At 37.3% G+C, this 23,891-nt stretch overlaps 1 protein-coding gene across 5 annotated transcripts in view; it reads right to left on the bottom strand.

Moving 5' to 3' along the window:
- Positions 1-23,891, bottom strand: part of LOC126371488 (blood vessel epicardial substance-like) — a 242,854-nt gene that overhangs the window by 204,866 nt on the left and 14,097 nt on the right. For all 5 annotated transcript variants that reach the window (XR_007567049.1, XR_007567050.1, XM_050016800.1 and 2 more), the window contains exon 2: positions 5,676-5,833. Coding sequence is in view for 3 of the 5 variants with exons in the window: in XM_050016800.1 (XP_049872757.1) it covers positions 5,676-5,833 (158 nt within the window). In the remaining 2 variants the exon portion in view is untranslated. The remainder of the gene's footprint in view (positions 1-5,675; positions 5,834-23,891) is intronic.

The following is a 23,891-nucleotide window of genomic DNA, read 5'->3' as shown; positions in this document are numbered from 1 at the left end:
ACAAAATAAAATGAAGATTACAATATTATTGAAAGGATAAATGGAAAAGTCAATATTGACTATTGGAGTTGCCAGAGAGAATTCTATTGAAAAATCTACAACTTGATGTTTGAAAACTCTGATGAGGAAAGTCCAGTAATTTTCAATTAAAACTTTGTTACCATGGTCCGTATAGTCAGTTTACAAAGGCTCTTGAAAAGATACCATCAACTAAGGAAAACTATCTTTAAATAAAGATAACTATCACTACTTTTTGTCTCTGGTCGCCTGGAAGAATACAAATACAAAATACAAAAACTCTTTATTGCACTTGAATCACATTAAAAATACATTAGTATTATAATTAAATTGGTAGTACAACAGGCGGCCTTATTGCTAAGGTAGCAATCTCTTCCAGGCAAAATTTATGTCTAGAAATAAGACCGCCGATTCACAGCAGCTGGTCATCTCTCCTTATCTTCCCGGGAAGAGTGTGGTCACTCAGAAATTCAAACAAATAAAGACACTACATGAGTAACTTTAAGATTACTTATTTTGAGGTTAGACGTGTTTTAAATTACCATTATTTTAAGAATCAAACACCACAATTATATAGAACACGAACCCTCAAAACCAATTCAAATTCAAATTCAAAATTCAAAAATATCTTTATTCAGTAGGTAACATAGTTACACTTTGAATCGTCAATTTTTACATAACGAACGTCTCATCCGCCTAAAACTACTGCAGCTTCTCACAACCTGTATAGCCGGGGAAAAGAAGCTGCAAGAAAAACCTCGGCACAGGGCCCTAGACGTTCTTTTTAAAAAAAAAAAAATAAAAAAAAAAAATAAAAAAATAAACATAAAATATTGATATACAATTGAGTAATTTAGCTGCCTAATATCAGTTCTCAGACAGTTAATCCCATGCATTCATATCTTCTAAATAATCACTAACTTTATAATAACCTTTTTTGTAAAGTTTTTGTTTAACTACTGTCTTAAAGCAGTTGAAAGGCAAATTCTGAATGTCAATGGGAATCTTATTGTAAAAACGTATACATTGCCCCTTAAAAGATTTAGTAATCTTATGTAATCGACTGACTTGTAAAGCAAGTTTATTTTTATTCCGGGTATTAACAATGTGCCGATCGCTATTTTTTGCAAATAATCCTATATGTTTTTTTACATATATTAAGTTTTCAAAGATATATTGTGATGCCAAAGTTAAAATATTAATTTCTTTAAATTTATTTCTAAGTGACATCTTGGGTCCCAATTTGTAAATCGCCCGAATGGCCCGCTTTTGCAGAACAAAAATGCTGTTCACATCTGCAGCATGACCCCACAGCAAGATGCCGTACGACATTAGACTGTGGAAGTAGGCAAAATAAACTAATCGCGCGGTTTCTACATCGGTTATTAAACGAATTTTTTTGACCGCGAATGCTGCTGAGCTGAGCCTTTTGGACAACTTATCAATATGAGGACTCCATTGCAACTTAGCGTCCAAAGTAATTCCCAAAAATACAGCAGTATCCGTGAGGTCCAATTCCTTATTTTTTACAATAATAGAATCGAGCGGCCTACTAACATTCGATAACGTAAAATAAACATATTTTGTTTTATTTTCATTAAGTAGCAGGTTGTTTACAGTAAACCAATCCACTACCTCTGAAATGGCGTTGTTTACATCGTCAAAGGAATCTTGTCGTCTCTTTACTTTAAAAAGTAAGGAGGTATCATCTGCAAACAGCACCACTTCATGTTTTACAAGACTAGGTAGGTCGTTTATGTAAACTAGGAATAGAAATGGACCTAGAATTGAGCCCTGCGGGACGCCTATAGTGACGTTAGATCCACACGATCTGGAGCCATGCACATCAACCCTCTGAACGCGGCCACTAAGGTACGACTCCAAAAGAGCGATGGCATTATCTGTTATTCCATAGTGACGAAGTTTCGCGATCAATATATCATGACAAACGCAATCGAAGGCTTTGGAAAGGTCACAAAAGACACCAATAGCATCTTTGGACTCCTCCCAAGCCTGAAAAACATGATTTATTAACTCAACACCAGCATCGGTTGTTGAGCGACCCTTTGTGAAACCAAATTGTTTATTAGACATTAAATTGTTTAAATTGAAATGTTGAAGTAATTGCAGTAATAAAATTTTTTCAAATATTTTACTAAGCGTGGGTAGTATAGATATTGGTCTAAAATTAGTAGGGTCAGAAGTACTACCAGCTTTAAACAATGGAATGACTTTACTGTGCTTCATTAAATCTGGAAACACACCATTGTCTACACATTTATTAAATATACATGATAGATAGGGAGCTATGCAATCAATCACGGAGTTAATGACTTTAACAGAGAGACCATGAAGATCTGCAGTCTTTTTCATTTCTAAAGATTTAAAAGCTCTTAAGACGTCCCTAGGACTCACGTGTGTAAATGTTAGTTTATCTACTTTGGACGTATCTATGTGCTCCTTTACAAGTGATTGAGCGAGTGCAGGAGATGACTTCAGGTCCTTGGTAGTCGAAAATGGAATGTCAGTAAAGAATTTTTCAAAAGCTTCAGCAACTTGCTTATCATTTGTGAGTAGTTTACCGTCAATTTGTAATTGATACTCGAGATCGCGTGCTTTGACTTTCCCATTTTCGCTATTTATAACTTTCCAAGTCATTTTAATAATATCTGAGCTACCTTTAATTTTACTGCTAACAAACATTGCCTTCGCGGTAACGCAAACACGTTTGAAAACTTTTGAATACCGTTTTACATAGTCGTGAAAAGCTACGCTATGATTGTATGTTCTTTCTTCATAAAGTTCATACAACCTGTTTCTACTCTTATAAATTCCTACCGTCGCCCAGTCACTAAAAATTCGTGTGTCTGCTTTTTTAATTGTTTTTGCCTTAAATACTTTACTAACTTCCGATTTTGTTAGATTAAATAGGGAGTTATATAACAAATTTGGGTCATCACAGTAAGGAAGTTCTGGTAATTTGTTTGACATATTATCTTTGAATTGTTCTAAACGACTACTTGATATGGGATTGCATGTAACATCCTTTTTCAGAGAGCGGTCAATAAATAAGTTGAAAGATATTTGTTGACCACAGTGATCTGACTTTAATTTATTAATTATTAATTTATCACAAGGTTCTAAGTTACTAAAAATATTATCGATACATTTCGCGGACTGTGACGTGATTCGGGTTGGTTCTGAAAAAAGATTTACAAGATTATAACACAGAAATAAAGATTTGAATGTAGTACTTAATGAGCAATTTTCCAGAATATCAATATTGAAATCACCGCAGACGATAACATGTTTGCTTTTATTACATAATTTGCATAAAGCTTCATCAATAACTTTCTCAAATAGATCATAAGATGAAGCGGGGGGTCTGTATACGCTCAATACAATAAGCCGGCTGAGTTCAATACAGGCTAGCTCAACAGTTCGCTCAACTGAGAGACTTACAATATCCGTTCGTTCCTTATATTTTAAACAATTACGTACTAATATTAATGAACCGCCACGGATAGCCGTCTCCCTGCTGTACGAGCTGGCAACCTGGTGATTATTGAAGCAAACGAACTCATGTTTTTTTAGCCAATGTTCAGTTACGCACATAATATCAACACAATTACTGTTTAAAAAAAGTTCAATTTCAAGTTCCTTGCCCAATATTCCTTGTATGTTTTGGTGTACCAGGTTGATTACATTTGTATTTTTCTTATTGCATTTTATATTTAATATGTCCTCATTTAACTTACTACAGCCAAAGTTTTTCTCTGTTGTCATTAAATTTAATTTAAATTACAAATGTCAGAAATAAAAATAGGCTGCTCAATAGGAGCAGACGCGTTAAAAGCCAACGAATTGGCTGATTCTATTGTAAAAAAAAAGGATAGCGACTTCGCTATTTGTCTTTTGTAAAAGTTAGATAGATAGTAATATCTATCTTTGGTCAAATAAAAATTCCTAACATAGGAATTCGTATCAATAAACTGAAACTTATTATAATAATCGCATACTAAAGTATGCAACGTCAGGTTTAGATCATGTCTAAACTTATTTTCGGTCAACATGTACTCGTATTTTACTTGCTTTCTGTTATTTTTTTGCCAAAATGTTGTTCATACCCTATCTCCCACAAACGATCTGAAGCGAATTAAACAGTTTCCAGCAATACTTATCTGGTCAACGGTTCCGTTTTTTTTTTTAAACTGGCCCTTCTATTTCCCTTAAGGCCATCTATCCCGGACTTGCCCTATTTGGTTTTTGATTTTGATACGATTAAAAGTCAGGGTGATGCTAGAACATCACCGATTGAGAAATTGGTCGGTGTACTGCGGAACGGAAGGCGATTGGGGCAACCACCGTTCTACACGCCCTATCTATGGAGTAATGAAGGCGATACTCCACCGACAAGAGCGCAGATCTTAAATAAAGAGAGAGAGAGAGAGAGAGAGAGAGAAGTCCGGAAGAAATAAATCTATAGGGGTTACTTTCTGTTCTGGTAAAATATTCACCTATCACGTTGGTCTAACAGAAAGCTCGGTGAGGTGTAGGTACTTAGTTCATCTTGCTATGGACATACCTCGACCACCCCGATATAGGATATAGTCGTGAGCTTACGCTATGTGAACAGATTTATCAGACGAAGGGGAGGCCTTTGTTGCAGCAGTGGTTCAATATAGACGAAATCTAGTAGCTGCCTGGCGAACCCAATTGATTTCAATTGCCTGCAAATAACTAATGGAGAGTAATTTAACATACGAGCTCAATCTGACTACTAACTCTGATAGTGGAACGTAAGCTAAATCGATCCTAATTAACCGTGTCTACTTCGACCTAATTTGCACGAATATTATAGGCCCTTATAACTTTCATAACATTTTTGAAAGAAAGAGAGGGATAATAGTATAAGTGTATATAACGTCGCCTTGATGTGAAAACCTGGTGACTCGCAACAGACACGCCTTTTAAAATCCAGGTAAAAATTGTCGATCAAATTTTGATCCGAATTGAAATAAATTGTGAGAAATCGAAGTGCGTGAAGAACCAACTGTGTTAGTTGAAACTTTTGACGCGCCGCATGACGCCCTGCTTGAACCTTGCTGTCGCCTTATAAATCGTGATACTCAGAAATATTCAAAACTTTACGTAATTAAATAAAATGTTACTAACACTAGCTAATAAGATAAATGTAACTAACACAATATGGATGAATATCGTCAGAAATAAATGATTTTTATTTTATATTATTTTTTATTTAAAACGCGGCGCGGGTCAAATTCAAATTCAAAAATATCTTTATTCAATAGGTAACATAGTTACACTTTGAATCGTCAATTTTTACATAACGAACGTCTCATCCGCCTAAAACTACTGCAGCTTCTCACAACCTGTATAGCCGGGGAAAAGAAGCTGCAAGAAAAACCTCGGCACAGTGCCCTAGACGTTATTTAAAATATATATATATATATATATATATATATATTATATTGGCTTGCGGTGTGCAGCTAAAAGTCTGCTCTTAATGACAATGTACCTTTTTATCTGTATAACTTATCTAGGGTACTTAACCCTTAAGTAGCTTAAGTTGGTTTGTTAAACACTTAGTTAAATGTTCTATAAGCTGTTAGTTATCAAAAAAATACAACACTCACTTGCCAGACAGCACCAGGGACAGGCTGTCAACTTTGGTGACCTTCTCGTGTGCGTACAGCTCGTGACACTTGAGGTGTCGCACGTTGCGCATGCATATGAGCACGCGCCGGAACTGTCTCCGGGAAACCCTCAGCGGCTTGAACAGGGCTATGTACACCTGAAACAACGCAGAAAGGTTTGTTAGACCAATGGGAATAAATATTAGCAGCACCAACATCATCATCTCATTAGCATTATCCCGTTTTTCACAGGGTCCGCTTATCTAACCTGAAGATTTGACAGGTCCGGTTTTTTACAGAAGTGACTGCCTGTCTGATCTTCCAACCCGCGAAGGGAATACCAGCCCAGTACAGGTTAGGTTAGGTTAGGTTAGGTAAAAATAAAAAAAAATATAAATGATGAATGATGATCTTAAATGATATCAAATTATACAAATAAAAATATAAAATATGGAACGGTGTAATAAATCATCACACAAATCATCAAAAAAAAAATCTAACCAATCATCACCATCGTATCAAAAGGTAAATGACAAACGAAAGCTAATCAATTATTTCGAACGTGCATTTTTGCAGTCGTGAAAGATCAACCACAGAACGAAAAATACATTGTCAGGTGATATAGCAGCTGTAAAACCCAACATGACTGAACTTAAAGCAATGTTTTCTATGAAAATGTGGCTCATATTCCCGTTTTACTTTTTAAAAGCGCACTTTTCTCTATTGTACCCGGGGTGGGATCGAGCTCAAAATATCAGACATGTTAAAACTTGCGAAATAGTAGTCACAGTCGTGCTGTATGATTTGTGGCTGTGCTCAGTGTGGAATACAGGCGTGACTATGAATATGAATCTTATAAAATCGACAGTTTGCTAACCGTATAATGACCGGCACCGTTATGTTATGCAAATGACGGAAGTGTCATTTGTGTTGTAGGAAGTAATACCTAATATTCTTATTTTCAATATTCATTTCAATATTCTTATAAGAGTCCACAGATACACTGATACACAGGGACTTTCCAGGCTACGATCCCCAAAATATAACGTAGATGACGCCGTGCAGAGTTGCCTTCTTTTAACCTTTTAACTTCATGAATAACCGGCATAATAATATATGTGAATTTTTTACATTATATTTGTGAATAATCATGTACCCGTGCAATGAGAAAATAGGTAATTATCGTGTTAAATCTGTACGTAAAACAATGTACGTTTTAATTTTCGCATATATTTCTCAAAAGGTAAAAACAGGAAACAAAACACTAAAAGCATACTATAATGGGATACAGATAAAATGAAAAGCAGGAAACGTCGAAAGCTTTTTGTAACCCCTTTGCAATCACATATTACTCTTATAGGTTCGTACGTATATTTCCCTGGTGCAATGTAATAACGACGAAAGATATTTCCCGAGCGGAGGAGACCCGCAAAAAACTTCCAAAAATAGGTCACAGAACAATGGCTTATTTTAAGGCCTTCCAAATGGCACGCGGATAGCATTATTTGCATTCTTATATTGCGACAGAAACATTTCTACCGCTCTCCAAGGACCTGTTGCCAGCTTTCCTTACATAATCCACACATTTTCTTCATCGGATGCTATAAAGAAGAAGGCAGGAGTGACTTTTCAAAATTACTTTTCTCTTCATAAACGAAAATGAACTTTAGTATAACGTGAATTGTTATACTTTGCAGAGAAGCCAAAAAGACAATTCTCATTCGACAGACATTTCTGATGATTAAGTAAACAAGTAAACGGACCACCTGTTGGAGTCTAAACGGTCCTTTGCTAAACTACTTGGAACGGCAAAAATGTTCCTGAGGAATTCGACGCGTACCTACAACAAATAAATCGAACGGAAAGAAGATATATATGTCATTCGTAAAAGTAATCATTTCAGGATTCGAATGATAAATTGAATATGGAATTCTTTCGAATTCCCGTAAGCAAAGTAGTTCAGATGACATAAGTATATCGCATTTCGTCTACGATATGGGCCAAAATGAAAAGGTCTTCAGCAATCAACTTGTATTCAGATAGCGCCGCAATTTGCCATTAGATACTTTTGTTTCATTAGGTAATGTTGGCTCGTAGGCGTCAGAAGCACCAAGACCTAAATTAATAAGCAGGCGGCATCTCCCACGGCTATTTTTAGCATAAGCGACCAAGTGCTTGGAAATCTCAGAATTCATTATTCACTAGTTTGAGCGCTGACTTGAATATTCAGTAAGCTGTTGTTTACGCTCAATTAAATATATGAGTAAATCCCATGACGGGTCTTCCAAGAAACTAAAGAGGTAACATTAAGATATAAATAAAATAAAAAACACTAATTAGTAGACAGAATTAATTAATTCCGACTCAACTAAGGTGAAAACAAAAAGGTTTTTATCCTAACGAGTAAATCTTGAACAAATGAATTGTTTGTAAATAGGAACTGGAGTATTGTTTGTACTTTTTTCTTAGGTATTTGTATCTAAATATAATGCGGTCGCTAACAGAGACATATAGTTTTGGCTTTGTCGGGATTATGTTTCTTCTTTCCAAAATGAGTTTCGAAACTTTCGTACCAACAAGGCGATCCCGGAAATATTAGATATCAAATCGAGACTTATTGATCGCCATTCTTTTAGGTCATTTATACCAGTTTTGTCGTTTCCTTATCTCTCGGTTTTCTAGAAATGGCTATAAAATAATTAGCTTTTACATTCTATTTAATTTCATATCTGAGCAAATGTCCATCCTTGAGCTCCGTCCAATTATGAGTACTTATTACTTCCTGCCACTAACTATCCCACGTTTCAATCTAAATTCAAGTTTTAAAGGGCACAGCACTCGAAAACATAGACAATGGAGAGTTCTTTAGGAGGAGGCCATATTGTTCGGTTCCATTGTGCGATCTGGAGCGCACGTGGAAAAATATTCATCTCGAGCACCCTCGCTGCAGAACGGCTCTGTTTACCCCGAGTGATATTACAGGGACGTGTTTTTGTCACGTTTTGCAATACCTGAAAGTACGACGAAAGGAACGCTTTATGAGAAAACGAATAGAATTGAATATTCGAATTTGGTTCTTAATCAGACATCATAGCTGACATATCAAAACTTTTTACATGCGACAATTTTAGGATTGTAAGGGAGGTTAGTTGAGCTTTAAGCTGAGGATTTGTGAAGGAATGACGTTTAATTAAGGAAATTGTTTACACGTGGAATAAGAGCTGGAGGAAAATATGAAAACGTGTAACTTTCTCAACACTTGAAATATCTTTGTAAGTGATTTTGACGACGATACAGGAAAATATTTATGTACACATGAATTGAAATTGAATGATGTTTTTTTTTATGTGTGTTGTTTTGTTACTTATTGCAAATTATATAAGCAAGCGTCTCAAGCCCTGGATATGAAACTAGTCTTGCAAAATGTGAATTATTTTAACTTGGATTCTAATGTTAACAGGTTTTTTCGATGGAACACTATGTAAATTAATTTCAGCAATATTCCAAGGAAGCAAAGACTCAGTAGGGCCGTTTAGCATTACAAATTAAAGGTAAATACTGGCGCAGAATAAACGACATCTTGCTCGGACGTTGGACAAATAAGGGTGATGGTACGGTAACGTATATTGGACGCGACCGTGCATGTTTGACTGGTTCTTCTTTCTATAAATATTACTATTGCTTTGAATACTTCACTCTCTGCTGTCATCATCTCCTTAGCATTATCTCGTTTTTCATAGGGTCCGTTTAACCTGCCTCTTCTAACTCTACCACTTACAACCGCATTATAAACAGCTAAGCAAAAGTGTACAAATAACACTATTTAATATTTCATACGTTTCGTTCCAGAATACAATAAGGAATAATACCACTCTCCGCTTCCCACCAGCTAGGTTTACCTCACACCTCTCGGCCTTACTTTAGTCTTCAATCGTATGGGCGTCGGACGTCACACAAACAGATGCGCGTGTACGATAACGTCAGTGTGTAGTGTCTGTGTAAAACAAGGTTTTTGTGTGCTTCCAGTCTTTAGAAACTCAAACTCGTTACTCAACTTCCATTCTATGTACTTCCTCTTGGATATTTAATTAACTTACTTCGGCCTTCTTAAGTTTACAACTTGCTGCTTAGCACATATCAACATCAAGTACAATGTAATATACATCTTATACTTGTTCAGACGCCTGTCCAGGTTAACTTTTACTAGAGCTATAGTTTTGTATATTTAAATTGTGTCACAAGACATGGATTTACATAATATTAGGTTTCGAAATCTAATATTTTATAGAACATTTGTTAAATAATAGGGTGATTTGTGAACTATGGCCAAAAACATAAATATCATCATCATCATCATCATCTCTCAAACGTTATCTCGTTTTCACAAAGTCCGCTTACCTAAGGATTTAACAGGGCCGGCTTTTCACAGAAGCGACTGCTTGTCTGACCTTCCGACCCGCGAAGGGAAAACCAGCCCAATACAGGTTAGGTCACGCACCTCCGAAACGCATTTCTTGGGAATACGGGTTTCCTTATGTTTTCGTTCACCGCTGAGCACTTGATAATCATTTATGATCTAAAAATGGCCTCGAAGACAAATTCGAAAATCATTGGCTTAGACTCGTGTTGGACTGCTGGAATGATCATCAAGATGTATTGATAAAAAACCCGAATTCTCTTTTCAACTTAACACTTCCAAGCATAAGCATGACGAAGAAAATAAACCAACTCAAAACACAGTAACCCACCACCGCATAATATGGAAATTTCATTAGAGGCCGCTACGGTCGCAATATCTGCCCCTATGTTTTCTCGCGTACCAATAAGGTCATTCGTTAATGATACCGACAGATAACCGTGACAAGGTTAGCTTGCACCCAACCGTTTGCAACGTATAACACGCTAAATGCATTCCGACTGTGAATCCCGCGTTTACAGCCATTTCCAACTAATCTCTGACGGCGTGGATCAGACAAAGACCTTACTTTGTTTCATTTTACGCCATGACCTGAATCGTAAAGTGAGATGCGACGTTGTGACAGTATTAAAAACTACAATGTGCAACGTTTTGAGTGGGCGTTCACTTCCGGAAAAAATAAAAACTGTAGTGTATTGTTTTAATTTAGAATCCAGACGCTAAACAAAAAAAGGAGACCACAAATTGACTTCACAGAAGGATACGATACAAAAACCAGATGACGGGTTACTAGCAATATGTAGGTAGTAATGTCCAAACGTTCGACTGTCCGCGTCAAAGAGCCACAACCAAACACCGGACGAACGAATTCCTTTGCTCACCTGTCCGTCCTTTTTTTACGAGTCTACCTGCTAACATGACGTCAGCAGGTCACCTCATTCAAATGGTCCTATGGAATTGATGGGAACTTCGCTTCAAACGGTTGTTGAACCATGGCTTTCTCAGCTTCAATGCTTCATTGTTGGGTTTCCACTTTTCCACTCAATGATCAGCGATTCCTAATTGCAGAACAATGTGTTTCTCATTATTATTTTGTTCGTTCGCTGTGACTTTTTAATGGCAGTTACATTGAGTCGTATTTTGTCTTGGAACGGGAATCGCTATTAAATAACAGTACGTAATATATAATATATTATAATATAATAGCTTCTTTGAGTTGTATTCGATTGTTGGTAGCATAGCAAGATGATATTTAATTAACCTTTGACCTTTAAAGACAATGTACGACCACGTAGTTATTTTTAGAACGAGATTTTTTGGACATTAGTTAGAAGAATGTCGTTATAATCAAAAAATATTTGAAAACTCTTTAGCAGCCCGAGTTGAATCCAGACTTGAAGACCTTATGAAGAAGTTACCAGTTCTGTCTACTATCGTATGGGTTGTGAGGTGGATAACCAATCTCAGCGACCCTGGTGTTAGGGTTATTATTGAGTGACTGATATGGCTCATGTAAAGACTACGTAACGTACAATAGAAGTAGTAACCGAGACCAACTTGCAGTTCTATGTTCAGAGTTCCTAGTGCACTATCTGACGTACTTACAAACTATTACAATATCATAAGTTCTGCGTCTGGCAGATATAACGAACAATGCATCTTCAGATATTGAAGTTGCTAAACTAACCACTTAGCCGATATAAATTGCCGTGTCTTAGCCAAGTTAGTATATTAGACCAATTAATCTGTGAGGTATAGCACCGACCGCATAGAGGGCGGCATATTGACGGTGCACCTTTAGCATAAAATCGATATTTTCGTTCGAAAACACCTCGCTGTGTCGTGATTCACTTACACCGGTTCCCAGCGATGTTTTTTAACTTTATTAAATTTCTCCCCGCTTGTTTTTACGGTCAACTGGACTAGAATTTCCAGCAGTGATTTTAACGCTGGCTTTTTGCAATATATTTTAAAAGATTTCAATAACGATTCATTTGCTTTTAGTCTTTGTTCGTCTGCGTCAGTAGACTATTTCTTTGTCTCGAGAGATTTGTGAAATAAGCTAAAAACTTAATACTTAAAATTAATTAAAAATAAATAAATAAAATTTATTAATTTAATAATAGGTATACATTTCCAGGAAATGATTCGACCCAGGCAGACATAAAAGGCGTAGGCATTTAATTACGGCTATTTATTACCTAATATCGAGTACAATAGACATCAGTAATACTGTAGGGTCAAATTACAATGGAGCATTTGCTAATTCCGATTGCAATTTGAGCCTTTTGCATGGTACAGGCTTTGAAGAGGCGGAGACAGGCAGTGCCTACGCTACACAAACTCTAATTATTGTGTTATGAACCGACCCAATTAAGGTAATTTGAATAGCGCCGTGTTATTTCTCCTTAGGGATTAGTAAATGTCGATCCTTTGAGTTCAGGTTAGTAGGGCAAGACTTGGCAAGAGTCAAGTTGGGGCGCCCTATAGCATAAGTAAGTGCCAGGCGCATTTAGGTTCGGCTTTAAGAGCTTATAATTGCTGTTTCGGTCCCGTTTTAGGAATACTGGATTTTCCAGGCTTATTATGGATATAGGGAACGTGATATCTTTGATTTATGGTATATATTAACAGCCTCCGTGATCTAGTGGTTAGAGTGTTACGCTCATGATCTGGAAGTCCGGGTTCAATTCCCGATGGAGACATTGTCGAAATCACTTTGAGAGACTGTCCTTTGTTTGGTAAGGACTTTTCAGGCTTGAATCACCTGATTGTCCGAAAAAGTAAGATGATTCCGTGCTTCATAGGGCACGTTAAGCCGTTGGTCCCGGCTATTAGCCGTAAAACACCTCAACCAACCCGTATTGGAGCAGCGTGGTGGAGTATGCTCCATACCCCCCTCCGGTTGATTGAAGGGAGGCCTGTGCCCAGCAGTGGGACGTATATAGGCTGTTTATCTATGTATGTATAGTATATTCAATGCTTCGGCACGTTAAGCAGTCGGCCCTGGCTACTATTTACTTAAGTATGTAGACGTTACATGAGCCATGTCAGGGGCCTTTGGTGGCTCAATAGTAAGTAACCCCTGACACTATACACGACACTATGGTTGATAAGGTCGATTATTGGTCCCACAACACACATAAGAGACATCCGAGAGAAGGTTAATATGTGCTTTGCTTGCACATTTCAGCTTTAATTGTCTTTACACATGGAATTTTTTCACTGTCTTCAAAAGTGACTGTGTCTTTTGTCATCTGACAAGTAGCAGTTACTTTACCGTTTCCCATTACGAGCGTGTGTACCTATTAACTTACAAAATTCTATCTAGGTAGTTTATTTAAAAACTTTTCTGCCCCCGTTGCATATGGTCGCATGGTTACGCTATTTACGTAGACACGACAAATAAAACGGGCTTCGACCAGTTAGATAAACGTGGTACAGATGTCTATTGACCGAAATCTATAATTGTCGCGTCACCCATGATACGTAGGTAACTCATGTAAATTCGGGGTTGATTATGTAAATCCGATCATATTGATTCTGGGAAATGTCAACATGGTTGGTTATTAATCTGATATATTTACTTAATGGCGGCATTTGGGAATGGGAATCCAGTCATATTTTACCACATAAAATAGTAGTGCGCCATTAACACTGAAGGAGTACGCAGAAGTGCATAGACACACCCAATCCTCGCCAGTTTTAGTTTGTTTTTGCACTATGTTTATGTCTCATGTAATAGGGGACGAGCCTATTGCCACTAACCGAGCACAAATTCTGGAGACCCGAAAAAATATAAAAGGAAACAATTGTAACAATAGTCTGAACTAAGTCATAAAAAAACTATAAAATACCTTAAGGCCAAGCGGCTGCCAGTATCATTTCTTCTTCTACCGTGTAGGTTGTGAGGTGAATTACCAACCCCATGAACCCTGGTGTCAGGGTTATTATTGAGCCGCCAAAGGCCCCCGACATAGGTTATGTAACGATTACTCATTTACATCAGTAAGTAGTAACCGGCACCACCGGCTTAACGTGCCTTCCGAAGCACGGATCATCTTACTTTCAGACAATCAGGTGATCAGCCTGTAAGGTCCTAACCAAACTGGGGATAACAAAGTTGATCTTTGTGATATGTCCCCACCGGGATTCGAACCCGAGACCTCCGGATCGTGAGCTCAACGCTCAACCGCTGGACCACAGAGGCCGTTTCTTGCTGAAATTAAAATTCACTATATTCACTATTTTATATTATGTATTTCGGAGGTATATGACCAAACCTATATTGGGCTGGTTTTCCCTTCGCGGGTTGGAAGGTCAGACAGGCAGTCGCTTCTGTAAGAAACCGGACCTGTCAAATCTTCAGGTTAGGTAAGCGAACCACGTAAAAAAACGCGATAATGCTAGGGCTACGAATAAATAATACGCTAGGGAGATGATGATGATGACTGAAATTAATATTCACATTAAGTAACATTTTTACTTCGAGTCATGCGTCATCACTCTCAAACATATTTCGTCAAATTTAAATGAAAAAAACATAATCCACTTTGTGCTGGTAATCGGCTAGTGACGTCATCATCAAATTGGTTATTAATCAGGTTTACATAGCGTGCGAGGTGGAATCTCCAGGGATTCCGAGTTTCAGACTGCGAACAAACATGTCTGAACTTTAGGGAAAATATTAATGCTGGTTCCACAATTGCAACTTGACATTTGCACATATAAAAGTAAGTGCGCAATGCAATCAACTGTCAAATAGCAATATTGCTTTTTTAGATGAATTGCTTCGATGTGGCCATTTTAAACCCCCAGACCAGGCCAGACCATCGCGATCTCTTACATTCTCACCTTTCGGTATCCCTCGTTCCGTACGACTATAAATGTCTCCAGAGGCGTTTGGGCATGTTTATTGGTACCTTGCGACTCGGATTCTCGGAGTTCCACCTTAATAACCACCTTAAAGTCAACCTTATTAATAAATCAATGAGTTTAAGGTGACACCTTCAGGAATTTGCAAGATCTCGGAGTTAGGAACTTTTTGAATGTAATTTAACGTCACATCCTGGGCACTCCATAGAATACTCCTGTTCTTACCGTGTACAACCTTCCGTGAGACAGACGGTCCTCCTACTCCTTACGTCTTAAGGGCGTTGGGATCCTAGCTATATAATTTTCGGCGACAATAGATGGCGTAAGTGTAGTTACACCATTCGATGATCGAAATATGTTTTGTCGCAGATAAATAAAGCTAAATGAGCTCTACACCTTTTGCCACTGCTTGAAGGTCTAGAGAATCTACAACCAATAAAAAATATTATAAACCCTTCCCATTTTCTTCATGTTTACTCTGGGTCTGAAGCTATTTAAATGTTATTTTTATTATTAGAAACTAGAAATAATGATAAATGAGAAAAAGAGTAATTTATTTATGTTTTACACTGAATCCGCTAAACGTACCCAGGAAACAGACTAGGGACCCTACACCCTTAAATATACTAAAGTGGCTCCTATCAGGGGGTGAGATAAATCAAGCTCACTCCAAGCTCGTATTGGTGCGGGGTGGAGAATGTCTCCTCTATACGAAGTATTATTATTATTAATAGCCCTCAATGTCTCAATGTGTGTGGGAAGAGTGGAAGAAGGGAAGAGAGGCCTTTGACCTGCAGTGGGACATACGAAGTATTACTTATTGTTAACTCAATGGTAAGTAATGTAGTCCCAATGCAATGCAATGTTGTCGACTAAAGCCCTCCTACCACTACACTCAAGTGGGACTCTCAATTGTGCTTCTTGCAACAGGACTTACAAAACCAAATTTGGTTTTGCTAGTCACGCTCGCGCCCATGCAAGAGCCCAGGCTAGACTAACTGGACGGGTATCGCCGTCGACGGATACGTCTGGGAGGACATCATCATCAAGTAATGTTGTAATCATTGACGCACGCCCGGACTAGTGAATAGAGTAGATAAAGTCCTCGGGTCTATATTAAAATCCATAATTGAAAAGGCCTATATTGAAAATCATTTAAACACATAATCATTAAAAACCACAACTTTAAAATATATATATTTAAAAAGTATATCTTTAATATAGGTACATAGTGTCAATATAAATAACGATTAAAAAATATATAATTAACACCCTTAATTTTAATACCCATAAAAGTTGAAACCCATACTCTTAATATAATAATAAATGTTTGCCCTCCAGCACAAAAGAAACGAAAATACACTGAAAGATCAGATAAAATAAATAATATTAATTTTATGCAACTTAAAGGACACCCAAAGTCCTCGATATAATTCGTGTCGCGCGCGGCGTAGTTCTTATGCCACGGGGGCAGGAACAAAGTACAAACTTAAAAAAATAAAATTAGGTTAAGTTTGTGTGCGCCGGATAAGCACTTTTGTTAATAACCCACTTAGGTCAGGTCAGGTCTCGCAGGCCTTCTGGAAGTAATTTCTTTTAGAAATGTGTTGTGCCTTTTGTGTCTTTTTTATTGTCAAATTGTGTTGTGTGTTTTTTTATATTAACCAAACAAGACGAGCGGATGGTTTGCAAAAGGACTGTACAAAGTAAATGTCACGTCGCACAGTACTAAGTATATAAATTCTGTGTTTACACGACATACTATAGTTAGTAATCTGTGACACTTAGTGCGCAAGTCACGCGCAACAAATCCCGAAGGAACGGAATCTCAACTTAGCAATAAACATGTTTTTGCGCACCGCTTATTGGCTGGGATTTACTGTTTGCCGTGTTCCATTGATTTTTCCGACGGTTTTATTACAAACTTCAAAGAGGAAGTGTCATAATTATATAATATTATCGTCCTCCTATAGTGAAAACATAGTAAGCTTTTTGAATAATCACATTGTGATGTGATTTTCTTCAAGCAATCCTCCATTTCTTCATTATTATTTTTTTTCATTTCAAATATAATAATGTTTTTTTTTTACCACTGGTTGCCTGGAAAAGATTGCTGCTTAGCAATAAGGCCGCCTAATAATGTTTTGTGTAAAAATTGTTTTGTATGTTGTGTGCAATAAAGTATATTTGTATTTAAAAATAATCCTTTCTGCCTACCCCCATAGGGATAATATATAGATCACCGACATACAAAAAGATACGAACTACGAAAGTACACATATATAGGCTGTTTATCGTACCGAAAACTGAAGGTTATTTATGTATGTATGCTTCAGACCATGATTCTAAGTTAATATACACTAACACCCTGTATACGGTACCATACCACATAACCATTCGCCTCGGTCGGTTCGGTCTACAAACGATTTTTATTAGGAATGATTTAAAACAAGTCCATTTTATAATGATTAATGAGTTATTTAGTAAGCATTTTATTCAATTAGCGATTCCATTAGCGTAACAAGAGAAGATCTAGGTCATACCATAATTAATTTACAGTGTTAAAGTCTGAAGCATAATATAACGTTACATAAGCTCACGACTATACAGGGTGTTAGTGACATCGTAACGAATACTGAGGGGTATGACTCAGACCATAATTCCGAGTTAATATCAAGTGGAATGTTCCGTCGCCAAATTAATTTATTTTATTTAAATTATTTTTAATTCTATACTTTTGCGATGGAAAATTCCACTTGATATCAACTCAGAATTATGGCCTGAATCATCCCTTAAAGTTTTCGTTACGATGTCACTAACACCCTGTATACCCAACTGGGCTAGTCAGGCGTACATGATAAATAATTATAATTAAATTTCGTGTTTCAGAAGGCGTGTGTGCCGGTTGCGTATTTAGAAATTCTAGTACGATACGTCCCCGCTTCAAAGCATTTTCATTTTACGGAACCTGACTGTACCTGATTCCTTCAAACTTGTTTTGGTATTGGTTTTAAAATGTGGTACTCGTTCGGAATGGAAAATAAATTCGGAAATAAACTAATACCAAGTGGTATTAGTATTTGGTATTAGAACGGAACAAATCCCGGCCGAAACGAACTGGAGTAGGGTTTCCGTGCGTTTTTCGCTTGGAAATCGTACTCCAGTTCGTCACGCCCAGCGGGGATGTACTGAACTAGCATTTCTAATTACGCGTCCCCGGTTACTACTTAGTAATGTAAGTAAGTAGTCGTTACATGAGCCATGTCAGGGGCCTTTGATGGTTCAATAATAACCCTGACACCAGGGTTGCTGAGGTTGTTACTCCACATCACAACCCGCATGTAAGAAGATTTTACATGTAAGATATGACAAAGGATAATGAAATATATATTTTTTTTTACTTTTATTTTTTTTATTTGCTTTTTTTATGTTAGTATTTTATAATTTTATACAAGATGTTGCACTGTCCCGCACCAAATTGTAATAAATGTTTCCTTTACACTGGTTGCCTGGAAGAAATTGCTGCTTAGCAATAAGGCCGCCAGATTGTGCTGTATTTTTCGTCCATTTGTGTAAATTTGTTTTATATGTTGTGTGCAATAAAGTATATTTGATTTGATTATAATTAACCTATTTAAGAAGATCTAAAACACTCACTTGACAGTCAGGCGAAAACTAAAGTATGTACTTTACCTACGATTAAAAAAATGAAAATATTGTCTGTGTGTTTTTGAGTTGTTAAATAAAATTGGTTTGAACAAAGTTACAATGGAATACTTGAGTCTGCAATAAAGCTCTTGATTCGTAACACCATTCCGCAAGATTTAATTTTCAAGATAAACCGGTAATCGCGTTAGAAATTGCTTTCGGCGACTCTGCACTGCAGAGAGACGTCGTTAGAAATATCAGAGATTCACAGTACTCTTATTTTTAGCTTAGCTGCTATGGTATAATCCCATACCTAGATAGATACTTCTCAGTTGCAGAGTTACTTTGCCAAGCAATATCAGTTGGTACTTTTAGCGGCTATACTACAGATGTTACTTTTACATAAACAGCCTATATACGTCCCACTGCTGAGCACAGGGTTCCCTTCTAGCAACTGGAGCGAGTATGAAGCATACTCCTAGTGTTATAAGTGTTTTTCACTGCTAAAAGTGACGGGACCACCGGCTTGCCCCAAGCACAGAATACCAGCAGAACCAGCGTCGTGGTTCACGCCGCGACTTGTGCTGAGTGAGGCCCTTTTATCACAACGTCCACCACCTTATGATCATTCTAATGAACATTCTCTACGCTTTTTGTACCTAATTGTTTTGTGAAAAATTTTAAGTGATGTTATTGTCTTGTGTGTGGCATAGTAGTAATAAATAATTTATATTCTATTCTCTATTTTTCTATTCTTAGAATCAGGTTAGGTAAGCAGACCCCGTGAAAACGGCATAATGCTAGGGAGATAATGCTTCAATGCCTTTTAGTCCCCTGTTTTAATTTCAATTTTATGAAAGATACCAAATTAAAAATGCAAAATATTTTGAAATATTCCGTAAAACGATGTGCAGGCAACATTTTGTACCGAAAAATCGAAATATTTTCCGGGCCATCTGTAGTACCTTTTTACCTAGCGAGCTTTTCAGCGTCATATTGCAATTAAGTTAATGCACTATCGCAGACCGCAGTGTACTAAAATGTGTTTAACTCACACTTAGCCATTTGGCAGTTATAAGCTGATTCTGGTTGGATCCCATACTTTTTACGAGGTGTTTTAGATCGTTATTTGCATTAATGTCTCTGACTTCTAGGCTTAAGTACATAGTAAGCTATTATTATCGGGTCAAGACGATTAAATATTAAAATAAGGTCTTCTTATCGTGTGGGTTGTGAGATGAATACCAGCCTCATCAACCCTGATGTCAGAGTTACTATTGAGCCGCCAACGGCACCTGACATGGCTCATGAAGCGATTAGTCACACATCAGTAAATAATAACCGGGACCAACGTCTTAACGTGCCTTCCGAAGCACGGATCGTCTTACTTTCGGACAATCAGGTGATCAGCCTGTAATATGCTAACTGGGAAACACAAAGATTATTTTTGTGATATGTCCCGGGATTCGAACCCGGCCCGGGCTCCGAATCGTGAGCCCAACGCTCAACCACTGGACCACGGAGGCCGTTATATATGAATGACAAAGCAGGTTTGATACATTTTACGTTATATAAAAAACTTTACTTTGTGAGCCGTGGTTGCCCAGTTTCCCAATATCAAGCAATAATTAAAATTATATAAGCTTCTGCCATTACACACCGCCGACAGAGGGATTGTGTCATCTAACATGATGGACTAATGTTATGGGCGATAGGCTGATCCCTTATCACCATAAGGTTCATCATATCCATCTTTGGACTTCGTATCAACAGTGGCTGCAAGTTGTCTTTGATTACTTGTGGCTCTGCCCACCCCATTAGGGATTACGGGCGTGAGTTTATGTATGTATGTATGTATGTTCTGCCATTACTTATTATTGTATTTTAAAAAATAATTAAGTATACGAGTAATGGGAAAATAGGTAATTATCACGGTAAATCTAGGCACCGCCATCTTTATTATTTTTGAGAAAAGTAAATCAGAAATCAGAATCATTTATCCAACGTAATTATCATGGACAAACTTGTTGAAGGTCAATGTAACATTTTTGAATTTACGTCATTTCGCAAGGTGTTATGGCTGAGGAGAAGAAATGACAAGAAACTGCAACAGCAACACATCTTTTAAAAACCAATGGTACACATTACAAGTTATTTAATAACTAGAGGAACACATTCAATACCAGACATTTTTATCATTTAGGTAGTCATTAATCTTATAATAAGCTTTTTTACCGTAGCCTGGTTAGTCCGTCATTGGGAATATAGATTAAATATAGATAGAATTTATACTACCATGATTTAATCAAACAATAGGGATTCGAATCCGGACCCGCCACACGGTTATGAATACGGGAACAAGGTTACTAGTATTCAAAATGTGGTACGGTCACGAGCATTAATATATATACACTTTGGTACCATGTCACATTAACTTTTTGAGAAATTGAACTGTAAGTCTCACTAAATGTCAAAAATGTTAGTGCGACAGAGTCCTAAAGTGTGTACATTATATTGCTCATGACTGTACTCCGTTCAATCTCCTTGAAAACGCGACATAATGATTCCCTCGATAACGCCAGAACTGTCTCTTAATGTCCGCTAATAAAGACAACAATCTAAACAGCTGCTTAGCTAGTGGAGTTAGCTTTAAAAAGCTCGGTTGCCTATGAAACTTATTAATAATTGAGTCACAGAACTAACCGAGAACGGCTTATAACTGCTAAGTGGCTAAGTATGGCTAAGCACAGCTTAGTGGACGCTCGGACTGCGATAGCGATTTTTTTTTAAATTAAGATGGGTTTGCTCTTGACTTCGTTCTAAAATTCAAAAATAATGAATCCACTTTACAACCCACACGATAGGAGATCATTCATATCATTATTCATAATGTTTCTAGTCGCCTGATACCGAAGAAAGTTCAGATTAATTACTTATACAGACCTATAAAGCGAAATAAAAAAGTGCAACATAAGATAGAAATCATGATGCGGAGTAGTTTTCGAAGTACGAGAAGTATTTCCATACTCCATGACGTTCTGATCAAACCCCATACACATTTATTACCTCCAGATACTCCTGGAAAAACAAATTTTTGTATGGCGGTGATCTTCTTTTTCCGCCATTTTGTTTTTTTTACTGGCGATAGAATTTGACCAAGGTTTTAAATGTTAGGCGAAAAAAAATTGTCTACTTATGTGTAAACAAACATGAGAGTTTCTGCAAGATTTTGATTTGTAAATGAACAAATTAAATCTGAATTCTGTTACGAGTGGAACGACACAGTTTATCTACATAAGTCTGGTGAACTTTTGATTCATAATGTAAATGTTTCTAAAGTTCATTCTCCATATAACCCTCTGCGCATTTTACAGTTCTGCTACATTAAACCACCGAGCCATCGGTCGAATCCGTCCCTCTTCATTGATTTAAGATATTAATAGCATCCTTAATGAGATTGTAGCCAACCCGACGTAAAGGTTTTACAGCCTTTTTTGTTTAAAAAAAGAAAATGTACTGACGTGATGGACCAGGGTTGCCAGTCGTGTTATTTCCCCTATTTATTACAAAGAAAACTCCTCATTTAAGAAACCATAAATACCTTAATACGTATATAATCAGGGGGGGGGGAGGGGCAGGAGCATACTGCTCCACTAATGCTCCACTGCGCGTTGGTGTTGTTTGTTGCCTTCTCAAGCACGAAATCATCTTACTTTTTCAGACAATCGGATGATTCAAGCCTGCAATGTCCTTACCAAACAAATGTCTCACAAAGTGCGAAAAAATTCTCTCTCTGGCAATTCTGTGATGAACTAATTATAGCATAAGAGAGTATAGACTTGCTCCACAGATATTTGGTAGGTAAGGATTTTTCACTTTAGGCCATTTCCCCTTATCACCAGGTGGGAATGTGGTCAAAGGCGAACCTACTCGCTATTTGGATATCCATACAGAAAAGCAAAAGAAATAAATTAAGGTTGATTCTATTAAGAAATTATGAACCTAATTACTATTAAAAAAAATGTGAAACCATCAACAATTTAAAAGTAATAAGCTAAGAAGGCTCTAATGAGTATAAAAACCTTATTAATAATACTTAGAGCCTTAAATATTGAGCTTTTGCGATGTTCCCGTCATCATTTTATAACGAGCGGTGAACTTTCATATTCATCAGATAATTCAATGCCTTGTTCACACGTATTGAGTAAAGCAGCTAGACAGTGCACTCGGCACTTGACGTACTCACTATTACCCAATATGTGAATATATGTGTGTGTGTGTGTATAAAAAATAATACTACGTACTTATAGAACTGTAACTCTCCGCTCCGCACCAATTCGTATCAGGCGCCGACCACACCCTCTCTGGGTCTTACTATAGTCTTAGATACCTAAGGAGTAAAGGAGAGAGCGCGCGAACTGCGTTTCGCTCGCACTTACGCCTTAGGCGGCACACGTTAAAAATGAGATTTTTATATGGAGTGTCCGGGGTGTCATTGTGGCACGTGACATAATATGGAACTCGCACGGAACAGATAAAGTCTAATTTTCTTCGCCAATATACAACGAGTATTCGGTCGAGTGCACTATCTCGCCAGTTTACTCGGCACGTGTGAACAAGGCATTGTAGAGGAAAGATTTCGCCAAGTAGCATAAATGCCCTAAAGGTCAAGGAGTCAATATTATTATTTAACATCTGCTTGCCAGAGACCTTTTTTATACGGCCAAGGGGAATGATTACCGGTTTCAATCAAACCATTGCAAAAACAGCATTACCTATATTTTTTTCAGTTTGTCATGTTGTTGATCACATGATTGTTTTATGAAGTTACATGTATGTAAAGAGCCTCGTGCCGAGGTTTTTCTTGCAGTTCTTTTACCCGGCTATACTGGTCGTGAGAAGCTGCAGTAATTTTAGGCGAATGAGACATTCGTTATGCAAAAAAATGACGATTCGAAGTGTTAGTATGTTACCTACTGAATAAAGATATTTTTGAATTTTAAGTTCTTGGTAGCTCAGTTGGAAAAACGGGTGACCCTCACTGTAAGCTCGCAGGTTCAAATCCCAGCAAAAGCAACAAGCCTAAGCCATTGGTTTTCAAATTCATGTTTGGATCATAAGTAATCAATTATTATCTCATGCTCTTTTATATTACTGGTCACGGTGCCTTCAACAAACATCTGTTCACACTAGGTGTCACTGACAGCCCCCTGTGCAGAGCCTGCATGGAGGCGGAGGAGACAGCGGCTCACGTTCTACTGGAGTGTGGAGGAGTC

The sequence above is a fragment of the Pectinophora gossypiella genome, chromosome 12 (genome assembly GCF_024362695.1).
Source record: "Pectinophora gossypiella chromosome 12, ilPecGoss1.1, whole genome shotgun sequence".
Taxonomy (NCBI): Eukaryota; Metazoa; Arthropoda; class Insecta; order Lepidoptera; family Gelechiidae; genus Pectinophora; species Pectinophora gossypiella.
This window is presented reverse-complemented; position numbering and strand designations above follow the sequence as displayed.